The sequence below is a fragment of the Microchirus variegatus genome, assembly GCF_963457635.1.
Source record: "Microchirus variegatus genome assembly, chromosome: 19".
Classification (NCBI taxonomy): Eukaryota; Metazoa; Chordata; class Actinopteri; order Pleuronectiformes; family Soleidae; genus Microchirus; species Microchirus variegatus.
In genome coordinates, this window is record NC_139820.1 from 8,258,008 (window position 1) to 8,284,214 (window position 26,207).

A 26,207-nucleotide genomic window follows, 5' to 3' on the forward strand; every position below is an offset into this window, starting at 1 on the left:
GAGCATGAATATTCAATTATTCATGTGCCTTTTCCATAGTCGTTTTAAAAAGATGCAATCCTCAACTGACTACCTAATTTGAGATGCATCTGTTTCAGTTGTGACCAAAAATATTACTGAAACACTGCTTCTCTACTCACTCTCAACACTTAACATTATACATTTCTTTTATGGAGAATTTGTACGAAACTTTCCGTTATGAATGACCCGGCCAATTACTCTGTCATATATATATCCATGTTTTGTAATTAATGTAATTATTTAAGGTGTAATGCTTTAAGAACAGTATTTAGTTGGCTAGTTGGTTATTGCTATTGCTGCTACATCATGACGAGGATGAATCTTCTGTCTGAATCAGGATACGTTTTAAAAATTTGTCGTCGTTTGACATTTTATTACCGCAGACCTTACAGATATTTTACTGAGTTTGAACATTTGCTTCGTGTGTTATTTGAAATATGTTACTCCTCTGGTCCTGTGATTTATACTGTTACATCGGTCAAGTTCAACGTTTTAAACGCACGTTCTTGTAAAATTTATTTTTTTGTCCATCCAATTTAATTTTTTTATTTTAATTTGTTTCATTTGTACAAAGACGATCATTATCATAGAAACATGCAACATACACATCTGTTTTAATGAAGCATTTACAGCCTTTCAGTATGTTTACTGAAAAATGCTGTGAAAGAGAAGAATCTCATTGTGAGGTGATTTATTTTCCGGGGACCAGTAGAAGAAAAGTTTCAACTGAGCTGCTTGTTTTTTGTTGTTGTTTGTTTTCAATTGCACGTGCCTGTAACATTACTCAGCACATTGAATGAGTCTCCTGGATATTTATACTGACAAAATGACATTGAATCAGCCGGTATCATTACACTGGGGTTTTGCAGAGTTGTAATATCTGGATCTTCCACTGTAGCCTAACTGCTATGTTTTAAAAACAGTCAAGTCATTTAAAAAACATATTGTTTTGCTTCTCACTCATGTGGGTTATTAGTTACAGGAGATGATGTTATTTTTGTTTACGTTACTTTTTAATTCCCCAAATCGCATCCCACTCACAAAGTTCGAATAAACTTTTACCAGTCTAAAGCTGATTCTTTTTTCGTTATTCATTCTTCACAGGTTATCCAGGGGGTAAGAATTAGTGACATCTAAAGGTGAGACTGCAGATTGTACCAATAGAACCCTTCCAGGGTGAACTACAGTTATTTGATAGTGATAATATAATTTTACAAACCAACATACAATCCTAAATGTTACACACTGGACCTTTAAAATCATTTGAAATGAATTGAAATTTTGGAGCCACTCAATTTCTTTATGCCTGATCATATTAAGTCATGTGCAATCACCTTTGATTATCTTTATTGAACACTATTTAGCACAGGGAGACAATGTATTGACCTCTTATATTAAATATACTAATTTTTTTACACCTGTGTTTTTCCTCCATGTGCTGATTATATTTAAAAGAACACATTTTTTCAATGACGATGTGTTTTTCGATCCGCCGATTCATACCCTGCTGCTCAGGTGACTGCCTGGTTGTTTGACACCAGAGCTCCTTTAGAATGTCATTGTTGTTAATTATTTACAATAACTCAGGACCTGGAGGGGTTGTAAAGTTAGACGGTGGAAAGCGCACCCAAAAGACAAACCTGCTAAACCCTGAGAGGAGGCAATGTACACACGACTCCAGAGAAATGTAGCGAAAAATAGAATTTGTTCGATTAATTTTTTTTCTCATTTATTTGTTCGAGTTAAATGTTTGGTGGGAGAATATAAAATCGATCACGCCTTCAGTATCGCTTAAAATCGCCGACTGCGGATATTTTCTCACAGGTCATGGGACCCGTATGCAGAAGGTTCAATGATTCGATTGGTCCACTTTTGAATCAGGCGCTACCTCATTGGTTCTATCGCCTGTCAGTCACAAATTCTGGTTTTTGATTGGTTGTTGACCCGTTTCCGCTTCGCTAGCTTGTACATTTTTTTCCCCTCTAATTATCCTTCTTCCCGTTTAGCAGCTACTCGGCTTTGGTCAAGCAGTACACCTGCCCCCCCTTTCACACCAGTTTCATACATTTAACCTGCCACGAACACATACACCATGGATGATTTTGACATGCTAAACGCGCACCCCGCTGGAAACGGTGTCGGCTCAGAGGAGGACCCCGCTGCCGCGTTCTTGGCCCAGCAGGAGAGCGAGATCGCCGGGATTGAAAACGACGAAGGCTTCAGCATCCTGGACAGCGGAGAGGTCCCCACGTCGCTGGGAGAATCCAGTGGTGAGTGACTGCTTTAATTCACATTCGTTTTTTTTTATCAGCCTAGCTTTATTATTACCGGGGTTGTGTTTGTATTGAAAAAACTACTCTCGTTATTAGTAATTCAGTCTTGACACCTGAGTGGACTCTCTTTTAATCAGCTTGCTAACGTTAGCCAAGCTAGCGAATTAAGCTAAGTGAGCATTGCTAACGTTTCCCCGTACACACGTCATATATATTGACATAATGACACTAACATAATGTGTGCGTGTTTTATTTAGGCCTCTGTGTTGTTTGATAACACCACGACTTTTTGTTCGTGTCATTCTGTGACAGCACTGTGTGTAATTGTGGCAACTATAAGTAAGCTAAACTTACTGTGTCTTACAGAGGAAGCTGATGGAGCTTAATGACCTTTGGCCGTGACAGCCTCGTTTCCTTGAGGCTGCAGGGGTGTGTGTTCAGCAACTGTAGAAATGCTGACTTATCATGTGATGAAATACGTGTGTATGATAAACTAGGACCATTCAGCAAGGCTCTGGAAAGTTAGTTTATGTTATTGCACACAGTGTGGAATATTTTCTTTGGCTCCCCTTAAAGGTGCATTATGTAATAAATCTAAAGCAACTGGCCATAAAATCCTGCTAATATGTCACAGAGACTCAGAAATAATAACCTACTGAACTCACCAACAACAACATTACAGCCAAAATATTCACATTAAAAAAAATCTTTTTTATTTATGTTTTGAAATCATGTTTTGGCATGTGGCGCCACCTACCGCTGTCTACCAGTCATTGCAGTCAGTAGAGTCTCAGCTTGCCGAGCAACCACGGGTTGCCAGTTACGTCTGAGCAACAATGGCGGAGAAATTGAAACCTAAAAGACCACGGTATTTTGAATTTGAGTGTAGTAACCGTTATTGGCCACATTCTTGCATATGGCGCCTTTAACAACAAGAGTGTGGAGTTCAGTTACTGGCAAATAAAGACAGTGTAGTAAAGTCACAAATAAGTTTTTGTATATATTTTTTAACTAAACAAAAAAAAGAGTCTATGGTCTTGTCCAGAATCTGAGTTTTTGCATATTCACATTCCCTTTGGATGCGTGAACAGAAAAAAAGCAAAACACGAAACTGAAATGCAGTCGAAAGACCATAAATATCACTGTGCAAAAGGAATTGACTGGAGGGGGAGATGATGTACCTCAATGTATTCATGTACGTGTTTGAATTCCTTATCATTAACATGGGTACGTCTACTTTGTCACCAAAGCAACTCATGCAGATAGACTGAACACAGTCTGCACCATCTCAAGAATGTTCTGGTTTGCTCAAAAGTCCTTTCATTTTCTTAAAAATGACACAGTAAAGTGTAAAATCTGCATAACCACTCTAAAAAATGTTAATCTGTGTTTACTCGAGCTGTGGTCATTGTAGGTTTTTTTTTCATGTTTGTGGTTTTAAGTGTTTGCTTGATTTGTAACAGCTATTTTCCATGTGTCCTTTTTAGATGGTGCCATTAATGGAGACCTCTATGGGGTAATAATATATTTGTTATTTTTGCTTTTGTCCTTTGTTTGTAATTCTCATGATTTCCAGTGAATAAGAAAAAAATGTTTATAGTAGTATTTGAGTGGTGGATTGAAAAATACTGATTTTAGTGCTAACCTCAGATTAATGAATATCTTTACTGTTGCATTTGCTCCAACTTCCTTTTTCCTGTGCTGTGGTTGCAACATATCTTCCTTTTGTCCTGTCATGACTTTTTGTTTTAAGCAACTAAGCTGATAAAACTCAGATGTTCTTTTAATAATGTCTTTCTCTTTACAAACATTGCTTACTGTATGCATATTTGACATCAGGACAAGAGTAATAATGTCTGCAAATTTCATTTTAATATTGAAAAGTTGAATCCAGAAAAAAAGTCCTGATCACGAGGAGTGTGTTTACCATATATAGTCATCGGGAAAATGGCTGACAGTCATCATTGTGCTCGTTTCACAGGAAAGCAATGGTCCATCAGATGCTTATGCAGCAATTTCCAATGCAGACCGGCTGCAGGCTGAACCTGAAAGCCTACGCATATGGAGAGAGGATCAAAGCGAACGGCTTGAGGTGCTAGGTAAGCAAGGAGCGGAGTTTCTTTTTAAGACATGACTGAGAACAGGATAGACTCTGCTCTCTGATTGGAAGAAGCAATGGTTATAATGACACACATTTGAAAATTAATTATCAGACCAAACACATTGATCATAAAATCCTCTTCAGTGTCTTAATCTTCTTCCCACGTCTCTGTCCTTTTCATTCTTATTATCGTCATCTGTGGATGACATTACCATCGCGTCCGCCTCCTCACTTTTTAACATTCTCCTTGCCGATCTTCCTCCGCAGACGCCAACTCTCGCAAGCAGGAGTCGGAGTGGAAGGACAAGGCCAAGTTGGAACTGGAAGAATGGCACGCCAGGCAGAATGAGCAGCTGGAGAAAACTAAAACCAATAACAGGTACTGGTGTCTTAAAGGGACTGAAACGGGAAGATTAATGGACCTAAGTGAAAGCTAATATTACTGTAAATAAACAAGGAAATGATTTGAAGTATTCACATCCATTCACAACCTTGGGAAATATGGGAAGATTTAAAAAGGGTGTGAATAGTTCTTCAATAGCAGCAGTGTTTGTCTTGTCTCATATGACCAAATACTATGCACAAGCTGTTAGTAGGCTCTTACAGAGAAAAACTAGAAAAGCGCTCGGTGAGCGTAGACCTCCGCCAAGGCAGCTCATTCCCCACGGATCACACCCAACATTTAATCACTTGTTCTTGGTCCCATTGCAGACATTTCTTGAAAATTTAATCCAAACCTGTCCGTGACTTTTCGAGTTATGTTGCTAACAGACAGACAAACTCCTTGGCGGAGGTCAATAAATGTATCCACCTTAGCCTTGAGCGTGCAGAAAGAATCACGTGATACCGTCCCAGCACATCCCTGAGTTTACATTTAGTCGATTGCTCTCGGCAACTTCAATAATCGCTCTCTTAACGTTGTTGTTTTCTCCTCCCGTTGTTAACATGAGAAACGGTTGGGATGGATGTTCTGTAAGCGAAATGGCCGGTGCATTTGTTTCTTCCAACAGGTAACGCCTTGTTTTTAATGAGTTCATAGGCAACCGTGTCAGTTACTGCCACAGTGTAATGTTAGCCGCCCTGCCGCACCATTAATAATGAGCTAACAGCAGCCGTGGCACTGACCCTGTGTGTTTGCTTGATTGGATAAACTATTTCTGGTGTATAATCTGACAGTATTGATGGTTTTTGTCTTGTGCGATTACATAACGGTATAATTTTGACACAAATTTATTTTCACTATGTCTAAGGCTGTCCCTATTTCTAAAAATCAAATACGTGACACGCTATTTCTTTGAAGATATTTAAACCACTCCCACCCACCGTTTATTATTACTCTTACTGTAAGTCACATAGGGTTGAACACTTTTGCGCTGCATGTTTAAAGATGTCTCTTCACCTTATTGGTCAGTTGGCAGATTAGCTTGTTACGTTGCCATCTACAGTGACCAACCCAAAATACTTCCATGCTCCGTTTTTAAGACACTTTGGCATCGTGTCTGCTCAGGACGCTCCCTCCAATGTCTGATGAGGAAAGGTTGAGCGGCTATTAGAGTTCCCTCTAGTGGATAATCCAGTAATAACATCAGATAGCCTGATGCACTCCTAGGGTGTATATGTTAAGAAACATGTACATAATTCTAGAAGCTGTTAATATATATTTTAATATCATGGTTCTCCCATTATGCTAAGTTTCAGTTAATATTCCAAATAACGCAGCACTGTCTGTTTGTTTTTGTTTCTTTTTAATCTTCTGATGGTTTGAATGTCTCCAGATGAGAGTCAACCCCCCCCCCCCCCCACACACACACACATACTGCATCACAGTAAACACACTTAAATGATATGCCCGAGTGTATTATTGTGTGTAGTAACCTATGATTCCATCTTTATTCTCCGTTTTACCGCTGTCTCTCTTCTCTCCTGCCTTCTTGCTGCTCTGTCGTTGGGGCGGATGTTTGTCCAGGGTGCTGGATGAAGACTTCTACAAGCAGCCCTTCTCTGAGCTCATTGGTTATGTGTATGTTGCTCCAACTAACATCCTCCTCTTTTTTTTCTTTGTTTTTTCTCTCCATCATCACCATCATCAGCTTATCATATCCCTGTCATTAGATTAGGGCATTAGTTAACCCCCCACCCCCCCCGTGTTGCCGTGTTTTACATCCATCTTTAGTGTTACTTCTGCTGGGATTCATAATTGTTTCTCTTCTCATGTAGCGTGTTGTTGTTTTTTAAACTGCAGTGATTTCATCCCACGTTTTGCATGCTAGTTGTGAGTGGATGCCTTTCACGTTATATTGCAGTAAAGAGAACAACTGCATGCTACTTCACATTAACTGCTAACTGAATCCAAATTAATCCCTCCATCATTTTTGCCTGACTTATTTTTATTTATTTTTGGTCAACATTCATTTACACACCAATTCCTTTCAAATCATTCTTGCAGTCTTAACTTTTCGAAGAAACATTTTTATGAATTTCTCACCATTCTTGAACATTTTTTATTTTTTTCCCCCCCCAACAGCTTCTATATTTGTGATTTTAACAGAATCAATTTGCAGCATATAATTCCAGAGTAGCATGTCAGTTGATTGTTTTGAAGCAATTGTGTGTTCATATATGGATGATGATATATGTGGAGTTTGCTTCAGGATCTCCTAAAGATAAGTTTGAGTCTCTACAACAATCTTCCTAAAAACTCCCGGCCACAGCCATCACCTTTTGTGACGGCACTTAAGTTCAGTATTGTGCCAAACAAGTCCTTGAAGTCCTGTTCCTTTACGAACTTCAACTACAGTTTTCAGTTTATGAAAAGAGTTGTGTGGAGGTTACACACGACAAGTTTTAGCTGCCTATGGGGTTGGGAAAATTTAATTTACTTTTTTACTGCCATTGATGATATTTATACGGAAGAGGATAGGGGGGAAAAAACACAGGAAAAAATATTTGTGTTCTGAGTTTTAAATTTAGAATTTTAAGAATAAAGTCAGAATTCTGTGTTTTAAAGCCAGTAATTCTGAGTTTACGCTTGGAATGCTGAGATTTAAAGTCAGAATTCTGTGTTTAAAAGTCAGAATTCTAAGAATCAAGTCAGAATTTTGAGTTTTCAAGTCAGAATTTCTGAGTTTTCAAGTCAAAATTCTGAGTTTTAAAGTCAGATTTTGGGTTTTAAAGCCAGAGTTCTAAGAATAAAGTAAGAATTCTGCGTTTTAAAGTCATAATTCTAAGAATCAAGTCAGAGTTTTGAGTGTTAGTCAGAATTCTGAGTGTTAAAGCCAGAATTATGTGTTTTAAAGTCATACTTCTTCCTGTGTGGCCCTAATCCTCTCCTGTATATGTATCATCATTTAGTAGTACAAAATAATTGTTATTTTCTAAAGGTGCAGAAACTTGTGATACAATAAGCTCGAGCCATTCTTCCAGTTAAATGTGCAGCAAGATTTTATTGGGCGCTCCACTGGTCATATCATGCGTACACAAGTGCTTCAAACTGGAAGAAAATGTGTTCATGCTTTATTCGAATGTTAGCTGCCCTGGAGCTACTGCTGTCCTTCAGGATGACATGCTGGTCTGCACAAACTAGCTAGTTTAGAATGGAGAGCTGTGTGCAGCCTTTGGTTTTTCCCCTTCTTCTTCATGGTGTGCACATTTAGTTGCTTCTTTTTGGAAAGCTTTTCTTTTTGTGGGCTTATCGGCATGCAGCAAGATTTTCCTGATGCATGATAGTTTGCTAGTAAAAACTTAAAATGTGGTTTCTCTTTACTTGATTGGCTCTATTTTGAATATTTGCATGCTCCTGGATAACTTGCATTTGTCAACAATTAGGTAAAGATATATATATGTATATGTATGTATATATACATATTTAATAAAGGTCTACCTGCAGTACTGTAATGGCCCACTAAGGGGCAGCATCTGACACTTTGGGAATCTCTTGTGATGTTTTAATGTACCCCTAATTGCAGGCTAAGCTGGTAATATGAGAGAGACTTTACGTATGACCATTCAAAGTTCTAAATACATCGCCCCTTACCAAGTCTACTGAGTTAAATGAGACCAAAGGCTGCACACTGCTTTTGTCTGTAGAACACTTGCAGCACAGCTCGTATCAATGCTGCTTTTGCATGCTTGCTTTTCAACATCTGCATCGGGCTCATTTTCGTTGTCTTTCATTTTGTCCCCCTCCCTTCTCTCTCTTTTTCTAAATTCTGACTTGTGAAACTGTTTCTCCTTGTTTTTTCTTTTCCTATGCACCTTTAAAGCACACACATTAACCATCCTTGCTACCGCCTAGACCAGTTAAGTAAAAACATAAAACCCCAAAACCTCCAAATAATCGCTATATTTGACGGGGGTAGATACAGTTCTTTGTGTGTGTTGGTTCATGATGCCTTGCACAGATAACCCAGTTTATTAGCCCCTCAGTTAGATCCACTGCCTAGATGAAGTTTTGGTTAAACTGTCCCCTCTGTGGTGTTGTGTTAGTCATTTTAGTCCCTTGTGTTTTGTAGTTGGTTGTGACGGTGAATGATCATTGGCTTCTCATCCCCCATTTTGCTTTGTGTATTGTGCTGTTCCTACAGGTTGGGTGGGGACTATAAATCAACCTTGTAAATAGACTTGAAACCTGGCAGTGGAATTATTAGATTTTGTGGGTTGGGTGTGGAGAGGGCGTTCATTTTGTTTGGCCAGAATCTGTGGCTTGCATTTCAAAACGTGTTGTGATGGTGGCACTGATCCATTTTTAAATCTTTCTTTCTTTATTTTTTATTTTATTTTTTTTTTTTAACATATGTGGTAACTTAAGTCCTCATTTGTTCCACAATGATGACACTTTCAATTTAAAGTAGATGCCTTCTTTGGCGCCCCCGCCCGCCCCCTTCTAAATAGCCTGCTTTTCAGCTGCAGCAAATTGCATGGCCCTGTAGTGCTTTACAGTTCTTTTGAGCTTGGTTTTAAAGCAAGAAAAAAAAAAAGTGTTCTTATTGTTCCTTTTTTTTATTCAAGAACAAGTATGTGAATGAGCTCGCCCTCTCTATACTTGGTTCTTGTTGAGGAATGAGAACACTGTAACTTCAGGGTGTATGTGGGTAAACCACCCTCACTCACCCCGAAGCAGAAAATGCCCTTTAACCAACTTAAACTTGAACTTCAGTTTATTATCTCTTGATTTCTCATCAGTGTTTTATGTGTCACTTCTTAACGTTGTGGAGAGTTTAAAACATTTTTTTTTTTTTTTTTTTAAATGACAAGTGATCGTGCTGTAATGTGTTAGCAGAGTTGGGGTGGGGTGGCATGTCGCAGGAGGTGAAACTGTTGTAGTGGGCTTCTTTTTGAAAGTTGTGTTTCTGTGGGTTTGTTGGGACTGTCCCACCCGGATGATGACTCTGCTGAACCAACAACAAAAAACAAACAAAGACTTGTATATCACCTGTGGACCTGTGCTGAGAATGACATCGATACCACGATGTCATTTTCAGGTTCTTTTAAGTCAACACTGGTGCAGCCTGGAGGTACCACGCAGTTGTTTTTTTTATAAGAACAACGTTGTTGATGATCAGCAGAGGATTGTGTCGGGTGTGTACATACAGTGTGTCTGTGTTTACCTTGCTTCTTTACCTACTGATTGTCCTCTTCCCCCCCCCCCCACCCTCCCTTCCTGTGAACCCCGTTTGCGTGTAGGGCGGCCGAGGAAGCCATGGTTTCAGATCTGGACGAGAACAACCCCGGCACGGAGTGGGAGCGCGTCGCCCGGCTCTGCGACTTCAACCCCAAGTCCAGCAAGCAGGCCAAAGACGTGTCCCGCATGCGCTCGGTCCTCATCTCCCTGAAGCAATCTCCGCTCGTCCGCTAGGCAGCCGAAAAAGCTGCTAACTGTCATCATTCCATATCATCCTCTTATCACCACACACACCAACCAACCCAACTACTGATGTCCCAACACAAAGGGGGCTTGCAACCTCATCTGTTCCTATCCGTTGGCCACACATAGCCCCCAAAATATTTTGACCTGTGTGGAGTGGACCACTTCTACAGACCTGATCCTCTTCCTTGTTGTATAAAATGATCCAGACCTGATAGAGTTTATGCCAGGAATAACCATGGTTGGTGGTCTTGTGTAAACGTCTGTAAGTGTAGTGAGTTGGACCATTAAAAGGGAAGGGTCGATGTTTGTTTGGGCCTATAGCTTCACTAAATCCTCGTCCCTCATGGCCCAGAAACGATATAACTCCCATGATGCTGTACTCTCTTTACCTGTCAGTCTTCATTGGCCTACGTGTGTGAACTGATGTTTAATTGATTTAATCACCTTTATGTCCTCTCATCATTTCCCATCTTTACAAACAAAGTATTGAAGGATTTTTTGTTGTGTATTTTAAGGACCAAACCACAAGAAACTGTCCTTTTGAAGTGTGTGTGTGTGTGTGTGTGTGTGTGAGTCTGCTTGTGGGTATGTTGTGTTCAATTTTCCAAATCTATGCATTTCCTTTCGAAAGTCCCTCCCTCTTCTCCAGTCAGGAAGTGAACAAAGTCCAGTCATTACAACAATGTGTAACCTGTCAAAATGTGTGTTTAAACCTCAAAACAAACGTGTGTGTGTGTGTGTGAGCTGTGTGTACCTTTGTACATATACAGAAGGCAATATATATACAGAATATGAAACATTTGTCACTGAAATTAGACCGTTTGTGGTTTTAAAGAGAACTAAATGTCAGCCAGCTGTCGCTCGACCATGTGTGATCATTGTCCTTTTGATTTCAATATCATTAAAAGTTGAATGAACTTGATTTTACTGTCATATTTCAACTTGTCGCTTGCGCAATTATGCGATGAACACACGGTTAGACCAAGTATTCAGTATACATTCTGCTGTAACCTTCATACTAATATAGGCAAAAAAATCTAGTCAACACAAATCAATAGATGGATGTTTTATTTATCCTGAAGGAAATTCACAATCAGTGTTGTATGAATACTTGGCTCTGCTGCACATACTGTACATTCAGTCAGTGGGTGCAGCTTTCACACAAAACGTCAATCTTGACCTGACTGGAGACGGATTAATCCAACTAGATAAGCGGATGTTTGGCCGGTTATACCAGTTTTCCTCACCGCGTTAAATGGAGATTAAAAAAAAAGTTTTTCAGTTATGTGTTTAACGAGGGCAGAGGTCCTGAGAATAACTTTCCGTGTCAGTAATTTGGGATGCAAATGAGTATGGCAAGAGTTTACATAATGAACACATTAAAAAAAAAACATACAAGCCTTGTCCTCACATATTTAAAGGGATTTTTCAGGGTTAGGTTAGGGTTAAGGGTTAAAGTTAGGCACTTAGTTGTGATGGTATGGAATGGGTTATGTCTATGAGGTGATGAAAATAAGTGTGTGTGTGTGTTTGTGAGAGAGCTTGATGTGTCAGAATTCTGAAAAGGTGATGACAGACTGACATGTCCGTCTGACGTCAGCTCTTTTACACCTCATCATTGGTAGAGTGTCAGGAGAAAGATGGAAGGAGAGAGAGAGAGAGAGAGAGGTGGAACCCTTTCAACTTCCACAGATCCACCTTCTCAACCTGAGAGGGAGGTAAACTTTAAAAAGCGCTCACATTTCAAGCTGCGAGACACTTTCCCCGGAACTGTCCTCGTTCGCTGCAAACTTCTCCAAGCAAAAGCAAAGATGCCTCTGCAGTTTGAGCTGTGTCCCGGCAGAATGATCGGGGGGAACCATCCCTGCTTCATCATTGCTGAAATTGGGCAAAACCACCAGGGTGACATAGAGATTGCGAAAAAAATGATCAAGATGGCAAAGGTGATTTGAAGAAGGGAAAAAAAAAGAAGAAATGTCTATGTTTGTGCTGTCATATGTCAATCTTCCTTCCCTTTCCTCTGTCACTGCAGGACTGTGGTGCTGACTGTGCTAAGTTCCAGAAAAGCGAGTTGGAGCATAGATTCAGCCAGCGAGCTCTGGAGCGTCTTTACACCTCGGTGCACTCCTGGGGCGAAACCTACGGCGACCACAAGCGCCACTTGGAGTTCAGCCGCGATGAGTTCACGGAGCTGCAGAAGTATGCGAAAGAGATTGGCATCTTCTTCTCGGCCTCTGCATTGGATGAGGTAACAAATGTGGGGTGGGCGGGGGTGGGCGGGTGCATGACTTAAATTTGACCTGAGGATACTTGAACATAGCAGAATACACCTGTCTGTTTCTGTGATCCATACTAACATTCATGTCCACAGATGGCTATGAAGTTCCTCTGTGAGCTGGATGTGCCTTTCATCAAAGTTGCCTCCTGCGATGCCAACAACTTCCCCTATCTGGAGAAAACTGCCAAAAAAGGTACGCAATTTGCGTAGCGTGTGTTAACTTAAAATGACTCTGACCTTGAACCACAAGGTATCAGAGGATGTCACCGGCGCCAGGGTTGTACAGTTATTGTGTGTGTGTTTTGTTTTGTTTTGTTTTGTTTTAGTCTCTGACAAACTAAGCTGAAAGGTTTTCCCAAACGCTGTCTTCTCTCTTTAAACCAGGGGTTCTCAAAGTTTTGATACCTGAGGGCCAATCTAGGAACCCAACATTGGACTGAGGGCCGCCAAAAGGAAAAAAAACCAGAAAGAAATCCCATTTGTAATAATTTTAATGACCAGATTGCAGTTCTACAGTTATAAGCGTTAATATAATGTAATTTAAGCATTAATATAATAAATCTTTATACCAAGTAACACATAATATTTATATATAACCAAGTAATATTTCTGTTACCATATATTTACTGGGTAAATAGCTAGTAATTGGGGGCTGTAGCTACCTGCTTATTACCAGCTTATAAAACAATAATACACTAAAATTCACCATCTAGAAACCAGGTAAATACTCAGTATTTTTGTTTACGCTTGTTGTTCTGTATCCAGTAATGTCCAATAAACATTTAACAAGCTTAGTACCTCCTGGATTTAAAACTATCAACTGTAATTCACTGCGGGCTGCCAGAAATGTTTCTGCGGGCCGCCATTGGCCCCCGGGCCGCACTTTGAGAACCAATGCTTTAAGCGGAGCTTCGACGCTTGCTGTTTAATTTCGTTTATTTTTTTAAGGACCACACCTATTGAGATTGCTAGGCGTGGTCCGCAAAAACGGATAACAGGTGCCAACAAAAGCACAGTTTTTTCCACAGTGACGACTACTTTCTGCGGTGAACAACACCCTGCAGCGGACCATCGATATCCTAATCTAAAATGAGTCAATCTTGAAATGACTTGAAACTTTCTATAATAATAGTCGGCATCACCCTTAACAATGATCCATTGAAAATATTAGCAAACCTCTTAAGGCATAATTTTAATGAATTTTTTGTAAACTGAGGAAATTATCCATTTGCCCTGATGCACTTTCACAGTGAAGTGACTTTATTTTAAAAACAAAACAAAAACAACTATCTGGAAATGACTTGAAACTTTCTATAAAAATAGTCGGCATCACCCTAAACAAGGATCCATTGAAAATATTAGAAAACCTCTTAAGGTATAATTTTAATGAATTTTGAAAATTGAGGAAATTATCCATTTGTCCTGATGCACTTTCACAGTGAAGTGACTTTATTTAAAAACAAACAAACAAAAAAACAAGTATCTTGAAATGACTTGAAACGTTCTATAATAATAGTCGGCATCACCCTAAACAAGGATCCATTGAAAATATTAGCAATCCTCTTAAGGCATAATTTTAATGAATTTTTGAAATTGAGGAAATAATCCATTTGTCCTGAAAAAAACTGTATACTATGACACATCACATCGTCCCCTTTTACTTTGTCTCTGTCTCAGGGCGTCCCATGGTGGTGTCCACTGGGATGCAGTCCATAGAGACGATCCGGCGAGTCTACAGCACCATGAAGGAGCACAACGAGAACTTCACTCTGCTGCAGTGCACCAGCACCTACCCGCTGGATCCCAAAGACGTCAACCTCAGCGTGATCAAGGTAAGATGAGCAGAACAGGTGTCTCCTCCCATGTGAGCCATCGTGCAAACATTCAATCTTTAAATTGCTCTTTGTGTTAGAGTCGGCAACAACCTGTCGTTCCACTTGGTGCGTTAGAAGTGACACGGTGACTAAAAATCGGTTTGTTGAAATGTGTAAATTGCACTGTGCCATTTCGGGGATTTCTTCTTTTCCCTCCCGCTGCTCGGCGTCAGATGTTGTGTCATCAAACTTGACCGTATTGCAGTTAACTGTAATGTGTTTTTTTTAGAATCTTGTCTCAGAGACGCCTGACTAATCCCTGTTGTTCCTCACATTTGAAAATGATTTAAAACTCTAATGGATAACTTAGTGTTCCCACATGCAGTGACAGATAGAGTAAAGGTGAAACGCCTAGAAGAGGTTAATTTTACTGCTAAAACACCCAAATTTGGCAGATTGACGGCTTAACTGCACTCATAATGTACTGTATGTATACACACGCATGCTCCCTCAGCCAGGTCTGATAGTATTTCTTGACATTGTTTTTCAAACACAAAAATAACAAAACAAAGTTGCACAGTGCAGCTTTAATTTCATTAAGACTTGCGCTGAAAGCAAACCTAGTCCTAGACAAGGTTATAATAGTTTTTAATAATAGGATATATAATATTATAATAGGATTTTTTCATTAGTTTTATTTAGTTTTCACTTTTTTTGCAGGTTTTGCTAGGTTTTATTAGTTTTTATTTTTTGTAAATGCTTAGTTTTAGTTGACTTTTTATTAGCTTTAGTGTAGTTTTTTTGTAATATGGAGTATTTGCCGGGTGCAAGATTTAAAAACTGTTGAGGTTGGATATAGTTTGTGTGCAGTTCGGTAAAAAAAAATAGACTGAAGACGCACGCACAAGCGTAACAACATAAATAATGATAATATATAACCCTTATTAGACACATCACATTGTTTGAGACAAATACAACCTCCTCATATGAACGCAAAAGGATTACGCATATGAAATGATTCGGTTTCCGTGAGTTGTCGCGTTGAAGCTGAGATAACTTTCCACATACCGTGAAATGCATTCGTGCAGAATGTTAAACATCCGTTCCCTGACGTATATATATGTACGAGATTCAGACAACAGTGACCTGTCACATATAAAAAAAAAGCTCTGTAGTTTGATAAGGCTTATTTTGAGATGTACATGTCGTTTCCTTCCCTTCTATCTATTCTATCATCTCTTTCTCTTGAAAATAACAAACAATCGTTGACCTTTGAGTGGCATTAACATGTCAACCGAGTGTGACATTACATTTTTTATATGACTGGAGATTGTCGAGCAGGTTTCAGCTAATGTCTCGTCTTGTTTACATAATGTGTCCAAGTCTTACCCAACAACAACAACAAAGTTCAAGAATTTCTGACAGTACATTCCAGGGATTGAATGTGATGTGATACCACTACTGTCCAACAGATTCCCTATACCAGGACAGGTCGACAGGACAGTGCGGCATTTTAGGACATTTAATCATACTTTGGTATGATGATGAATGTTTATTTTATTCCACTTCAGTTTGGTGAATATCCATGAAGACCAGTTAGACTGGAAACTGCCAACATGCCTCCCTCCCTCCTTCATCAGACACTCAACAAACATTGGAGGAGGAAGAGCATATTTGTATGTTGGGAAATCAAACTATGTCTACTTTCCTTTGTGTGTGTGTGTCTGTGTATGTGTGTGTGTGCGCGCGCGTGTGTGTGTGTGTGTGTGTGTCAGGATTTTTTTTAGCCACTGAGACACCATGTGGGAGTGGTGATTTTATCTTTTGTCATGTTGTCTCTGAGAGGCCCGCAAGGTAAATTTCCCACCCTTCGTCCATGTATCATTCAAACTAATCACTATTAAAACAGCAACACTTACATGACTGATGATTCACATGCACATTTTTAAAGCTCCCATAGACCGAAAGTTCCAATTAACGCTGTTTCTTCGTTGTGCATCTGCGCCATTACCTTGTTTATGAAGCCTTAAAATTATAATTATTTATAATTAAAGGTGCATTATGTAATAAATCTAAAGCAACTGGCCATAAAATGTTCCTAATATGTCAAAGAGACTCAGGAATAATGTTCATATAACATACATGTGGCGCCACCTACGGCCGTCTACAAATCACTGCAGTCAGTAGAGTCTCAGCTGCCGAGCAACCCACGAGTTTCCAGTTACGTCTGAGCTACAATGGCAGAGAAAAACGAAACCTAAAACACCTCGGTATTTTGAATTTGAGTGTAGTACCCGTTTTTGGCCACATTCTTACATGTGGCGCCTTTAAAAATAGTAAATAGTAATGTATTCTCGGGCTCTGCAAGCGGTCCTAAAAAGCCAGGAATTGTGACGTAAGGATCCCGTCTCCTGAACAGCAGATCTTCCGCGCCAGGCAGTAGTCCGGCTACATCCGGTTTCGTACATTGAACCCGCAGAAGAAGAAGAATGTCCGTCGTGGAGGTGTTTCTCTTGCGACAGTGTCTTCTGACTCAAAAGTGCCGTAAAAGGGACTGCGGCGGGGAGTCGTGACGAAGCCATTTTTAAACATTGTTAAAACAATGTTTTGATAATGAGTCGCAGTGCATCCACCATTCCAGAGGGGGGCGCTGCGCTTTCTGAGAGCCGTGCTAATTACGTCACTTCCCGGTACCTGGCCAATCACAACACAGTTCTGTCTTCTGGGGGTGAGATTTCGGTCTAAAAACAGCGCGGCTGATGAGAGCTTCAGTGAGGAGAGATTTTTTGACCATTTGAGACCTCCATACCTCACATATATGTGCGATAGGACCACTCTATGGGAGCTTTAAAAGAAAAGAAGATAACAAACATTATACACGACACACAGTTCAAGTATTAGTGTCAAACTTGTGCCATTTCACTTCTCTTCAAGGAATACCAAAAGGAATTCCCAGATGTTCCTATTGGGTATTCTGGACATGAGCAGGGGATCTATATCTCAGTGGCTGCAGTGGCGATGGGAGCAAAGGTTGTGGAGCGCCATGTGACCCTGGATAAGACCTGGAAGGGGAATGACCACGCTGCATCTCTGGACCCGTCTGAGCTGGCGGAGATGGTCCGAGCCATCCGGCTGGTGGAGATGGCGATGGGAAAGCCTGTAAAGCAGATGATGCCCTGTGAGAAGACAGCCCATGATAAGGTTGGTATGGTTTGAATCAGTGTCAACATTTTCCCCCCAGAAGTTATGGAAGTAATGTCTCTTATGCTTAAAATTGGTATAGTGTTCTGCACTCTTAGAAATAAAAGTGCTAATTAGAACCATATAAGGTTCTTCAGCTTGTCCTCATAGGAGAAACTTTTTTGGCTCCAGGTAGAACCTTTTTGGAGGGTTCCACCAAGAACCCTTTTAAAACCCTTTATTCTGGAAAGGGATTTTAAAGGGTTCTCTGGATCAAAATGGTTCTTACTGGAACCATTAGTGTTACCAAGAACCCTTGAAAAAACCCTTTTTCCGGAAAAGGTTTTTCAGAAGCAAATGGTTCCAGGTAGAACCTCAGCCCTTGTAGAAGGACCCTTTTGGAACCCTTATTTCTAAGAGTATGGTTTGCTCATAGGAGAACCCGGTTCTACCTGGAACCCTTTTGGAGGGTTCCACCAAGAACCCGTTTAAAACCCTTTATTCGGGAAAGGGCTTTTAAAGGGTTCTCTGGATCAAAATGGTTCTTACTGGAACCATTAGTGTTACCAAGAACCCTTGAAAAAACCTTTCTTCGGGGAAAGGATTTTTCAGAAGCAAATGGTTCCAGGTGGAACCTCAGCCCTTGTAGAATGACCCTTTTGGAACCCTTATTTCTAAAAGTGTGGTTTGTTGGGCGAAGTCAATGGTCCTGTTTGGATGGAAATGGAATGTTAAGTATAGCATACACAGAATGATTGACAGCTGGTATCGTCCATAAGGTGCCTGGTTGCAGATGACATCCACATGGTGCTGGCGTTCAGATTGTAAGACTGGTTGTCACTTGATCGCAACGCATGATCATTTCCCGTTGTCAGCTTTGTGTTTTTGCCAAGCGGCAGTTGGTGGTGATGTTAGCTTTAAGAATCCTTAAGAACACCTGCTTCGAAGCCACAAGACTGGGGATTCGCCCAACGCCAATGTCGAAGTTTTACAACCAGAAACTGTCAATCACACTGGTGTCAAGTCAACTGTGCCTTGCTTTATCATCCGTTTTACTCTAACTGGGAACATCATTTCCAAAATTGACCAAAGTAGACCATGAAACTAGCAATTGAGACCATCGATTCATCAGGAAAATGTGCACTGAAGTAAATCAAGTGAGAAATAGACTTATTTTCCCATGAATTTCCATTCAAACATAAGTCTTTTTGCAACTAGCAGAGTCGCCCCCTATAGGCTATTCAAGAAACTATTACTTTTAGGTTGTCTTCATGAGGAAAGCCACAGGCAAAACCAGAAAACCTCCAATGGTTTTTACCTTTCATAGTTTGCTTCTATGCTAAACTCACAAATTCGTTAAGTAATTATCAACTTGCCATGTATCAACTTGCTCCACAAGTTACTGGTTTCGCTGTCTGTCAGTTGTATTAATCCGTCAGTGGTTTTGTTGATGACTTCTCCTCTTTTCTTTCCAGTTGGGCAAGTCGGTGGTGGCCAAAAAGGCCATCGGCAAAGGCGAGGTGCTGAGCCTCGACATGTTCGTGGTGAAGGTTGCCGAGCCCGTGGGAATCGCTCCTGAGAACATGCATCAGCTGGCGGGCAAAAAGCTTAAAGTGGACGTGGAGGGGGACGACAGCATTTTGGCCGACATGATAGAATAACAGATCCTCTAACCGTGATTCGGAGAGACGGGCAGACAGACGGGGGCGGGAAGTAGAAGGACGAAGAATGAGGGAGAAAGAGTGGCAGACAGGTAGAAGAGGAACAGGCAATCTGGCAGTGTTGTCAACAGTAAGAGACAACCGTCGAGAGAAAGCGCCTGTGTGTCTGCGTGACAGACAAAGGGTTTGATAAAGAGAAAGAGAGCAGTTTCAGTGCTGTTAAAGAAAGGCAAAAATGACGTCCATGATGCTGTTTACTATCAGAGGGTGTGTTGGTGGGAAACGATAGTTAAAAGCAGTTTAATTATGGGCTGTCATGTTAAAAGGTCTGTTTCCGACTCATTTTGTGAAAAGTGCGCAAACGCAATTACTCTAACAATGAAAGCCCATATAATCGACTTTTTTCTGTTTGTATCTTCTGCATTCAAAATAATAATCTTAAAGAACTAACTGTTGTAATACACGTTTGGGCAAAATAAAAAAGGTGGCTTGTGATGAGCATGTTTATCAACTGTGCCTCAATATGTACACTGTTTTTTGGGAAATGACTAATACTAATCACTTTTCTGTGTTACTAATTTTGAAAATAAAAAAGTATGACTTGTTCAACAACTCTCTGTTCTAGTTCTACATCATTGTTGCTGTCCTGTGTGAACACTATGCTCAAAAGTTTGCCACAGAATGATGTTGTCTTTAAGATATTAACTTGGTTTTCTTTATGTGCACAATTATGTGTATGTGTTATTAATATGTATGTATATAGCAAAATACGTAAACATAAAAAGCAACCAAAAAGAAATAAATATTGTTTATAATGTAAAATATCAACCAGGAAGACGTCACAATAACTACTTCCGCTTTTACATTGAACTACAGAGGCGGAAGTGTTATCCCACGCACAGCTGTGCAGCGCTCTAACGGTTCCGGTCGCTTTTTCCGCTCCTCAGACGTACAGCTGACTCCCTCTGTCCAGTCGTGTGCTAAATACTTACTTTCTCTGGTCGTTCCTCGTTCTTTATTCATTCCGTCAACAAAATGCCTTTAAAGTTTGAGCTGTGTCCCGGTCGAACGATCGGCGGCAACCATCCGTGCTTCATCATAGCGGAAATTGGGCAAAACCACCAGGGAGACATTGAGATAGCCAAGAAAATGATCAAAATGGCAAAGGTAATACAACCGCGCTGAAAGACGACGTTTAGATGTGCTTATTTGCCTCTTTCAGCTTGTATTTTGTGAACTTCACTTAAAAAAATAGTCACATTTATATTTGAATATGATATAATATGCAGCTACAGTGTCCTGGTGTAGCTTAAAGTTTGGATTTTTATTGTAATGTAATTGTAAATGTACTTTTTGTGTAAATGTATACATGCCACAGAGTAGCCCTACCAGATTGGCGTAATTGTAGTAAAGCTCCTGTATGTGACACGTTTTTGATCATTCCTCCCAACTATGTCTGATTCTTTTCATCTTACTATAACTATTCTTTAAATTAGGGGTGGAAATCACATAGCGAGTACTTCACGATACAATTATAAATGGTCCATTATACCAATAATATATCACAATACGGTACTGTGATAATCAATATATTGCAATACAATCATGTAGCGGTACGCCACGATATCTGATATACATCAACAATAGAAATGATATTACATTTGTAACATAATATCACATTTTAGACTGTTTTTGGTGCCATTCATGTGACATAATATGCTTTTTAAAAATTTAAACCAGCCATTTCCAATTTTATATATATATGTACATATACATATATATATATATATATATATGTATTTTTTTTTTTTAATAAATCACAACTTCATTTTATGCCTGTAAATGACTGCTCTGGACGACCCATTAATCGACCCATAAATTATTTCCAAGCTTCATCTCCACTTACTAAACAGTATATCCACCACAGGACTGCGGCGCCGACTGTGCCAAATTTCAGAAGAGTGAATTGGAGCACAAATTTAACAAGCGAGCCTTGGAGCGACCCTACACTTCCAAACACTCTTGGGGGAAAACGTATGGCGAGCACAAGCGCCACCTGGAGTTCAGCCATGAGCAGTACAGGGAGCTGCAGAAATATGCAGAGGAGGTGGGGATCTTCTTCACAGCCTCGGGGATGGACGAGGTAAGAAAGATGGAGGAGGCTTCATGACGTTTCAGTTTAAAGCTCCAGTGCAGAACCGCTACTTCCCCCTTGTGGACATCTGAATAATTACCAAAACTCACACACAAGACAATAGAGTTTATCCTACAGTACTTTAGTAAGTTATGCGTTGTTTATCTGTCTTTTACCTTAGTGTTACTTGTCCAGACACATGCAGACGTGTCGTCAGTTGACTGGGAGCACTGTTGGTGGAGCACGTATTTTCAATATCAGGAAATCGAAATTGTCTACGAGAAGCTAAAATCATGATTAAAAAAAATACGTTCTGAATGACCCAGTCTATTTTTAGCCGTAGAATCCACACCTGAAACCTTTTTTGTGGCTGCTTCTTAGTGTTTTCAGCCACAGTGCTCCTGTATGAAGCTTTACTCTTGCCGCGTGCTTCTTGTCTTGACATAAAATGCGTCACTGACATCAAAACAAAACAAAACAAAAACTGATTTGACAAAGGTTTGAATGTAGCAAGACATTCCTTTATGTTGAAAAGTTATGAACGACAGCTTTAACCGCAATCTTCTCTGACTTTAGATGGCGGTGGAGTTTCTCCATAAGCTCAATGTGCCTTTCTTCAAAGTGGGATCAGGAGACACCAACAACTTTCCTTACCTGGAGAAGACTGCCAAGAAGGGTGGGCATCCACTCGTCATTATTTTAAACACAGGATGTATTTTATCCATATACTGTATCAAGAAAGTGAGAAGTGAAGCAGTTAGCCATTAACAGGCAACTTTAAGAAAAGTCTGTAAATCTCACTAACAATATTAAACATTTTCCTAAGGGGTAAATGGTTTCAGCTCTTCTTCAGCGGTCAACTTGTTGCCCTTGTGTGTCTCAGGACGTCCCATGGTGGTGTCCAGTGGGATGCAGTCCATGGATACGATGCGCCGAGTCTACAAAACTGTGAAAGAACACAACCAGAACTTTGCGATCCTGCAGTGCACCAGCGCCTACCCACTGGAAGCTGAAGACGTCAACCTCCGAGTGATCACTGTAAACAGAATAGCCTTGGATTTCTCTCTTTTAGAAAAATGTTACAGATATATTTTTTTTCACTTAAAGCCACCCTACGTTATTAACACCACAACACTGACATACAAGCATTATGACACATAACATTTATCACTTTATTTACTCAAAACAGGAATACCAGAAGGAATTTCCTGATATTCCCATTGGTTATTCCGGCCACGAGTCCGGGATTAACATTTCTGTGGCCGCTGTCGCTCTTGGAGCGAAGGTCATCGAGCGCCACATAACCTTGGACAAGACGTGGAAGGGAAGTGACCATGAAGCCTCGCTGGTGCCGTCTGAGCTGACTGAGCTGGTCCGCTCTATCCGGCTCGTGGAGAGGGCGATGGGTAACAGCCTCAAGCAGATGCTACCCTGCGAAAAGCCATGTCACGATAAGGTGACGTATGCTCTTTCTTCAGAATAATTTGTTATTACTTAAATTACTTTAAAAAAAAATTCAAGTATGTAAAATGGCAGCTAGTCGTGTTCTAAATGGGTACTGCTATCCAAATGAGGGTTGCCAGATCATGTTCATGCATATCCAAAACTGTTGCAGCATCTGTTTTGTTTAATAAATAATAGTGCTGGGCACGTTAATGACATCAACATTAACGCATGCCGCGTTTCCATGACGACTGACTGGAAAAAGACGTGCGTGACTTCATGTTTATGTGACTCTCGATTGTTAAAACGAGTTTCTAAAGTAACGCTATGTAAATAGAGAGGCACACATACGCAGTACACAGGTACGCTTTAATTGTATTTAGTAAACAGACCGATCCAGTTCGACTGTAGATGCGCTAACGGCGTAAAGCTAGGTTTATGGTCGCCGCACTGTGCCGGGGCGTGACAAAAACGACGTTATATCCTGTGTCAGACCAGGCGCTTGAGCACCTTTTTTTTTTAATTTTGTAACTTCAGCACAAGTTGAATATTTTGGTTGTACGCCCCCTGCTGTTACAGCGAATACTGCAGCGAACGACGCACTGAGCATGAACGCCTCCATGCACGTAAACATGACCTTGCGAGCGTCTTTTTCTGGTCAGTCGTCACGGAAACGAGGCATGCGTTAATGTACGTTAACGTGCCCAGCACTAATAAATAAGTCTATTGATTAAATTTTCATGTCTGCAACAGGTGTAGCAACCAGCATACCTCTCCACTTTCATCATCTACATCTTGCATCTCCAATGCAGACCCTTATTTAGCCTATTTTGCTAACCCATGGCTAATTCTTCTGGCCGTGCTATGAGCTGAACTCTCTCAAGACATATCGTGGTTATTTTATGACGTTAAATCATACATTTTTACACGGTGCATCTTTAAGTTTGTGCTTTTAGATCAATAACAATGTCGTTTTACCTCTTTCCCCCCCACCAGTTGGGTAAATCAGTGGTAGCCAAAGTGAAGATCCCCAAGGGAACTGTCCTGTCTCTGGACATGTTGACGGTGAAAGTGGCCGAGCCCATGGGCGTCGCAGCTGAGGACATTTTCCAGCTGGTTGGTAAGACTGTGACGGAGGACGTGGGCGAGGACGATAGCGTTGTGCCGGCGGTGGTGGACAGTTACGGAAAAAGGGCTAAATGCTGAGGTCGTTTGAGATGGGTGGGACAAAAAAAAAAAAAATAGGCACTTAATTTGAGAGGCAACGGGGAAAAGTTTCCTCTGAGCATAATTCTAAAGGCTCTGATCATGGCATTCGTGGAACTTTGGTGGTGATTTTATTTTGTTGCCGACATTCCTGACTTTCAGATCATGGACGGACAGTCAGCTAAAGGTGATTTACTGTAATTGGACATTAATTGTATTTAAGTGCAGATATTGCTATGGCTCCTCAAAGTTGCCTCAAATAATACTTAAAACCGTTCGGCAAATACAACCCTGTCGTTATCTTGCAAGTAGCTTATCTTTCAGCTTGTAGATAAGAGCTACTGCTACTGGTCATTTTATCACACGGCTCTGATAACCAAAGTGCCTTTTTGTCCAGAGGTCGGTGTAATTTCCTTTGTATGTACAGAGCTCTTAAGATTGACAGTGACATTTCTGCTACTGAATAAGGCAGGTTTTGTATTCACGCATCTGTTCAAACCTTTTTGTTGTTGTAATTATTAACCCGAATGGTTCTGGTGCCAAAAAAATGTCCACTAACCCATGATTAATCCCCCAAATACCGTCCAATCACGTTTGCGACGTCAGCTTCTCGGTACCGTAATTCCTAAACGGTTGAGTAACTGCCAGATATTTGATTAAAAGTTGAAGTTATCTTGGAGGGGGAAAGGGGGTAGAAGTACTAACTCATTGATCTCATTGATGATCTGAAAAGTTGAAGCCTTCAAATAAAATGTCAGCATTGCCAAAATTTCTGTGCAACTTTGTAGTACACTCATTGTCATGACTGGCTTTTTAAAGTTGATAATTTCTCTCCGTCGGCGTTGTTTATTATACTGCAATTCATGGTCGGGGGTATGACATCAAACATTGCTCTTGGCACCTTAATATGCCTAATAACTGTCGAGTACTACTGGCTGTGCCCTTAATCCAAAATACAATAATCCTAATACAAGTTTGAGTTTGACTCTATCGAGGGAATAGCTGATTTTGATCACTAGATGGAGCTGTTTCTCACCTGTTCTGGGTGACCGGGTTAGGTTTAGGGTAAGGGCACTGAGGAAAAGACAGGTCGTAGAGATGATGTTGAGGTTCTCTTTGGGAGTGACACATTTTCTATTTTACACTTTAAATTTAAGTTACCGTATTTGAAATATAGACACATATTGTTAGTTAAGCAGTAATTCAATGTTTATTCATGCTTAACTAATGCTAATAGTGTGTACTTCACACTACCGACTTCATCACTGTCGCTCTAGTGTGACGGCACCTTTGACTTGAAACTAAACCGTGAGACTTAAACTGAGGCTTGAGAGCGTTCAATGATTATCATCTTTCCTCTGTTCAGGTGTCATACAGGGTGGACCTGTCGTGGACCACCCCCCCCCCCCATTTTATATACGCACAAATGTTACCATGCACACAATTCTGTAAACTTGTGTAACAACACGACTCTAGGCTACTGCAGTCTAAACACACTTCCATTGATCTCACTCATATATTTGTGTAAGTCACACTTTTGCAAATCTTTGACCACAAATTGCATTATTTCTTTCTAAAAGAGTCTATAAAAACAATATATATGTATATATGTGCATGTATATATATGTATATATATATGTGTGCATATATATGTGTATGTATGCATACATGTATACATATATTTGTATATACATATATTTGTGTATAATATGTATACATATATGTGCATATATATGTGTATATATATATATGCACATATAAATACACATATATATGCACATATATACACACATATGTATACATATTATACACAAATATATGTATATACAAATATATGTATATATTTATACATACATACATATATTTGTATATGTATATTTATGTGTATGTATGTATACATATATTTGTATATGTATATATATATATATATACATATACAAATATATGTATATATATGTATGTGTATATATATGTGTATATATATATATATATATATATAGTGTTTTCTTATTTTTATTGTACCGTATCACCACATAATATATAAAATATGTAATATTTGTTTTACCAAAAGGAACAAAGGGAAACGCCTTCATGCATTTGAATATGTAACATGGCAATTGGCACAAAAAAGGATTTGATATGTCAATTTTGGGAAAATTAAGGCCCTTAAAAAGTATTTTAAAAAAAACTCTTAATCATGATTCCATGAGGTATTAATGAGGTATTTTGT

The 26,207-nt window shown here is 39.9% G+C and overlaps 3 protein-coding genes across 4 annotated transcripts; all 3 read left to right on the forward strand.

The window, feature by feature from the left end:
- Positions 1-2,034: 2,034 nt before the first annotated feature.
- On the forward strand, positions 2,035-11,129 carry clta (clathrin, light chain A). 2 transcript variants are annotated; one of them, XM_083906285.1, is made up of 6 exons: positions 2,035-2,291; positions 3,782-3,810; positions 4,276-4,393; positions 4,663-4,774; positions 6,362-6,415; positions 10,078-11,129. In XM_083906285.1, exons 1-6 carry the CDS (start codon positions 2,114-2,116, stop codon positions 10,247-10,249), a joined length of 663 nt encoding a protein of 220 aa, XP_083762411.1. In that variant the 5' UTR covers positions 2,035-2,113; the 3' UTR covers positions 10,250-11,129. The 2 variants fall into 2 exon arrangements, with proteins under 2 accessions (XP_083762411.1, XP_083762412.1); XM_083906286.1 differs by lacking the exon at positions 6,362-6,415.
- Positions 11,130-12,072: 943 nt separating this feature from the next.
- Positions 12,073-19,796, forward strand: LOC310941160 (N-acetylneuraminate-9-phosphate synthase-like; the record flags this gene model as incomplete). Its single annotated transcript, XM_083906280.1, has 6 exons — positions 12,073-12,204; positions 12,294-12,509; positions 12,633-12,732; positions 14,217-14,371; positions 17,288-17,554; positions 19,009-19,796. The coding sequence occupies 6 exons, from the start codon at positions 12,073-12,075 to the stop codon at positions 19,192-19,194; spliced, it is 1,056 nt and encodes a 351-aa protein (XP_083762406.1). The 3' UTR covers positions 19,195-19,796.
- Positions 19,797-20,138: 342 nt separating this feature from the next.
- LOC310940520 (N-acetylneuraminate-9-phosphate synthase-like) lies at positions 20,139-24,673 on the forward strand. The gene is made up of 6 exons (XM_083905505.1): positions 20,139-20,361; positions 21,122-21,337; positions 21,905-22,004; positions 22,212-22,366; positions 22,518-22,784; positions 23,768-24,673. The coding sequence occupies exons 1-6, from the start codon at positions 20,230-20,232 to the stop codon at positions 23,975-23,977; spliced, it is 1,080 nt and encodes a 359-aa protein (XP_083761631.1). The 5' UTR covers positions 20,139-20,229; the 3' UTR covers positions 23,978-24,673.
- The last annotated feature ends 1,534 nt before the right edge of the window (positions 24,674-26,207 follow it).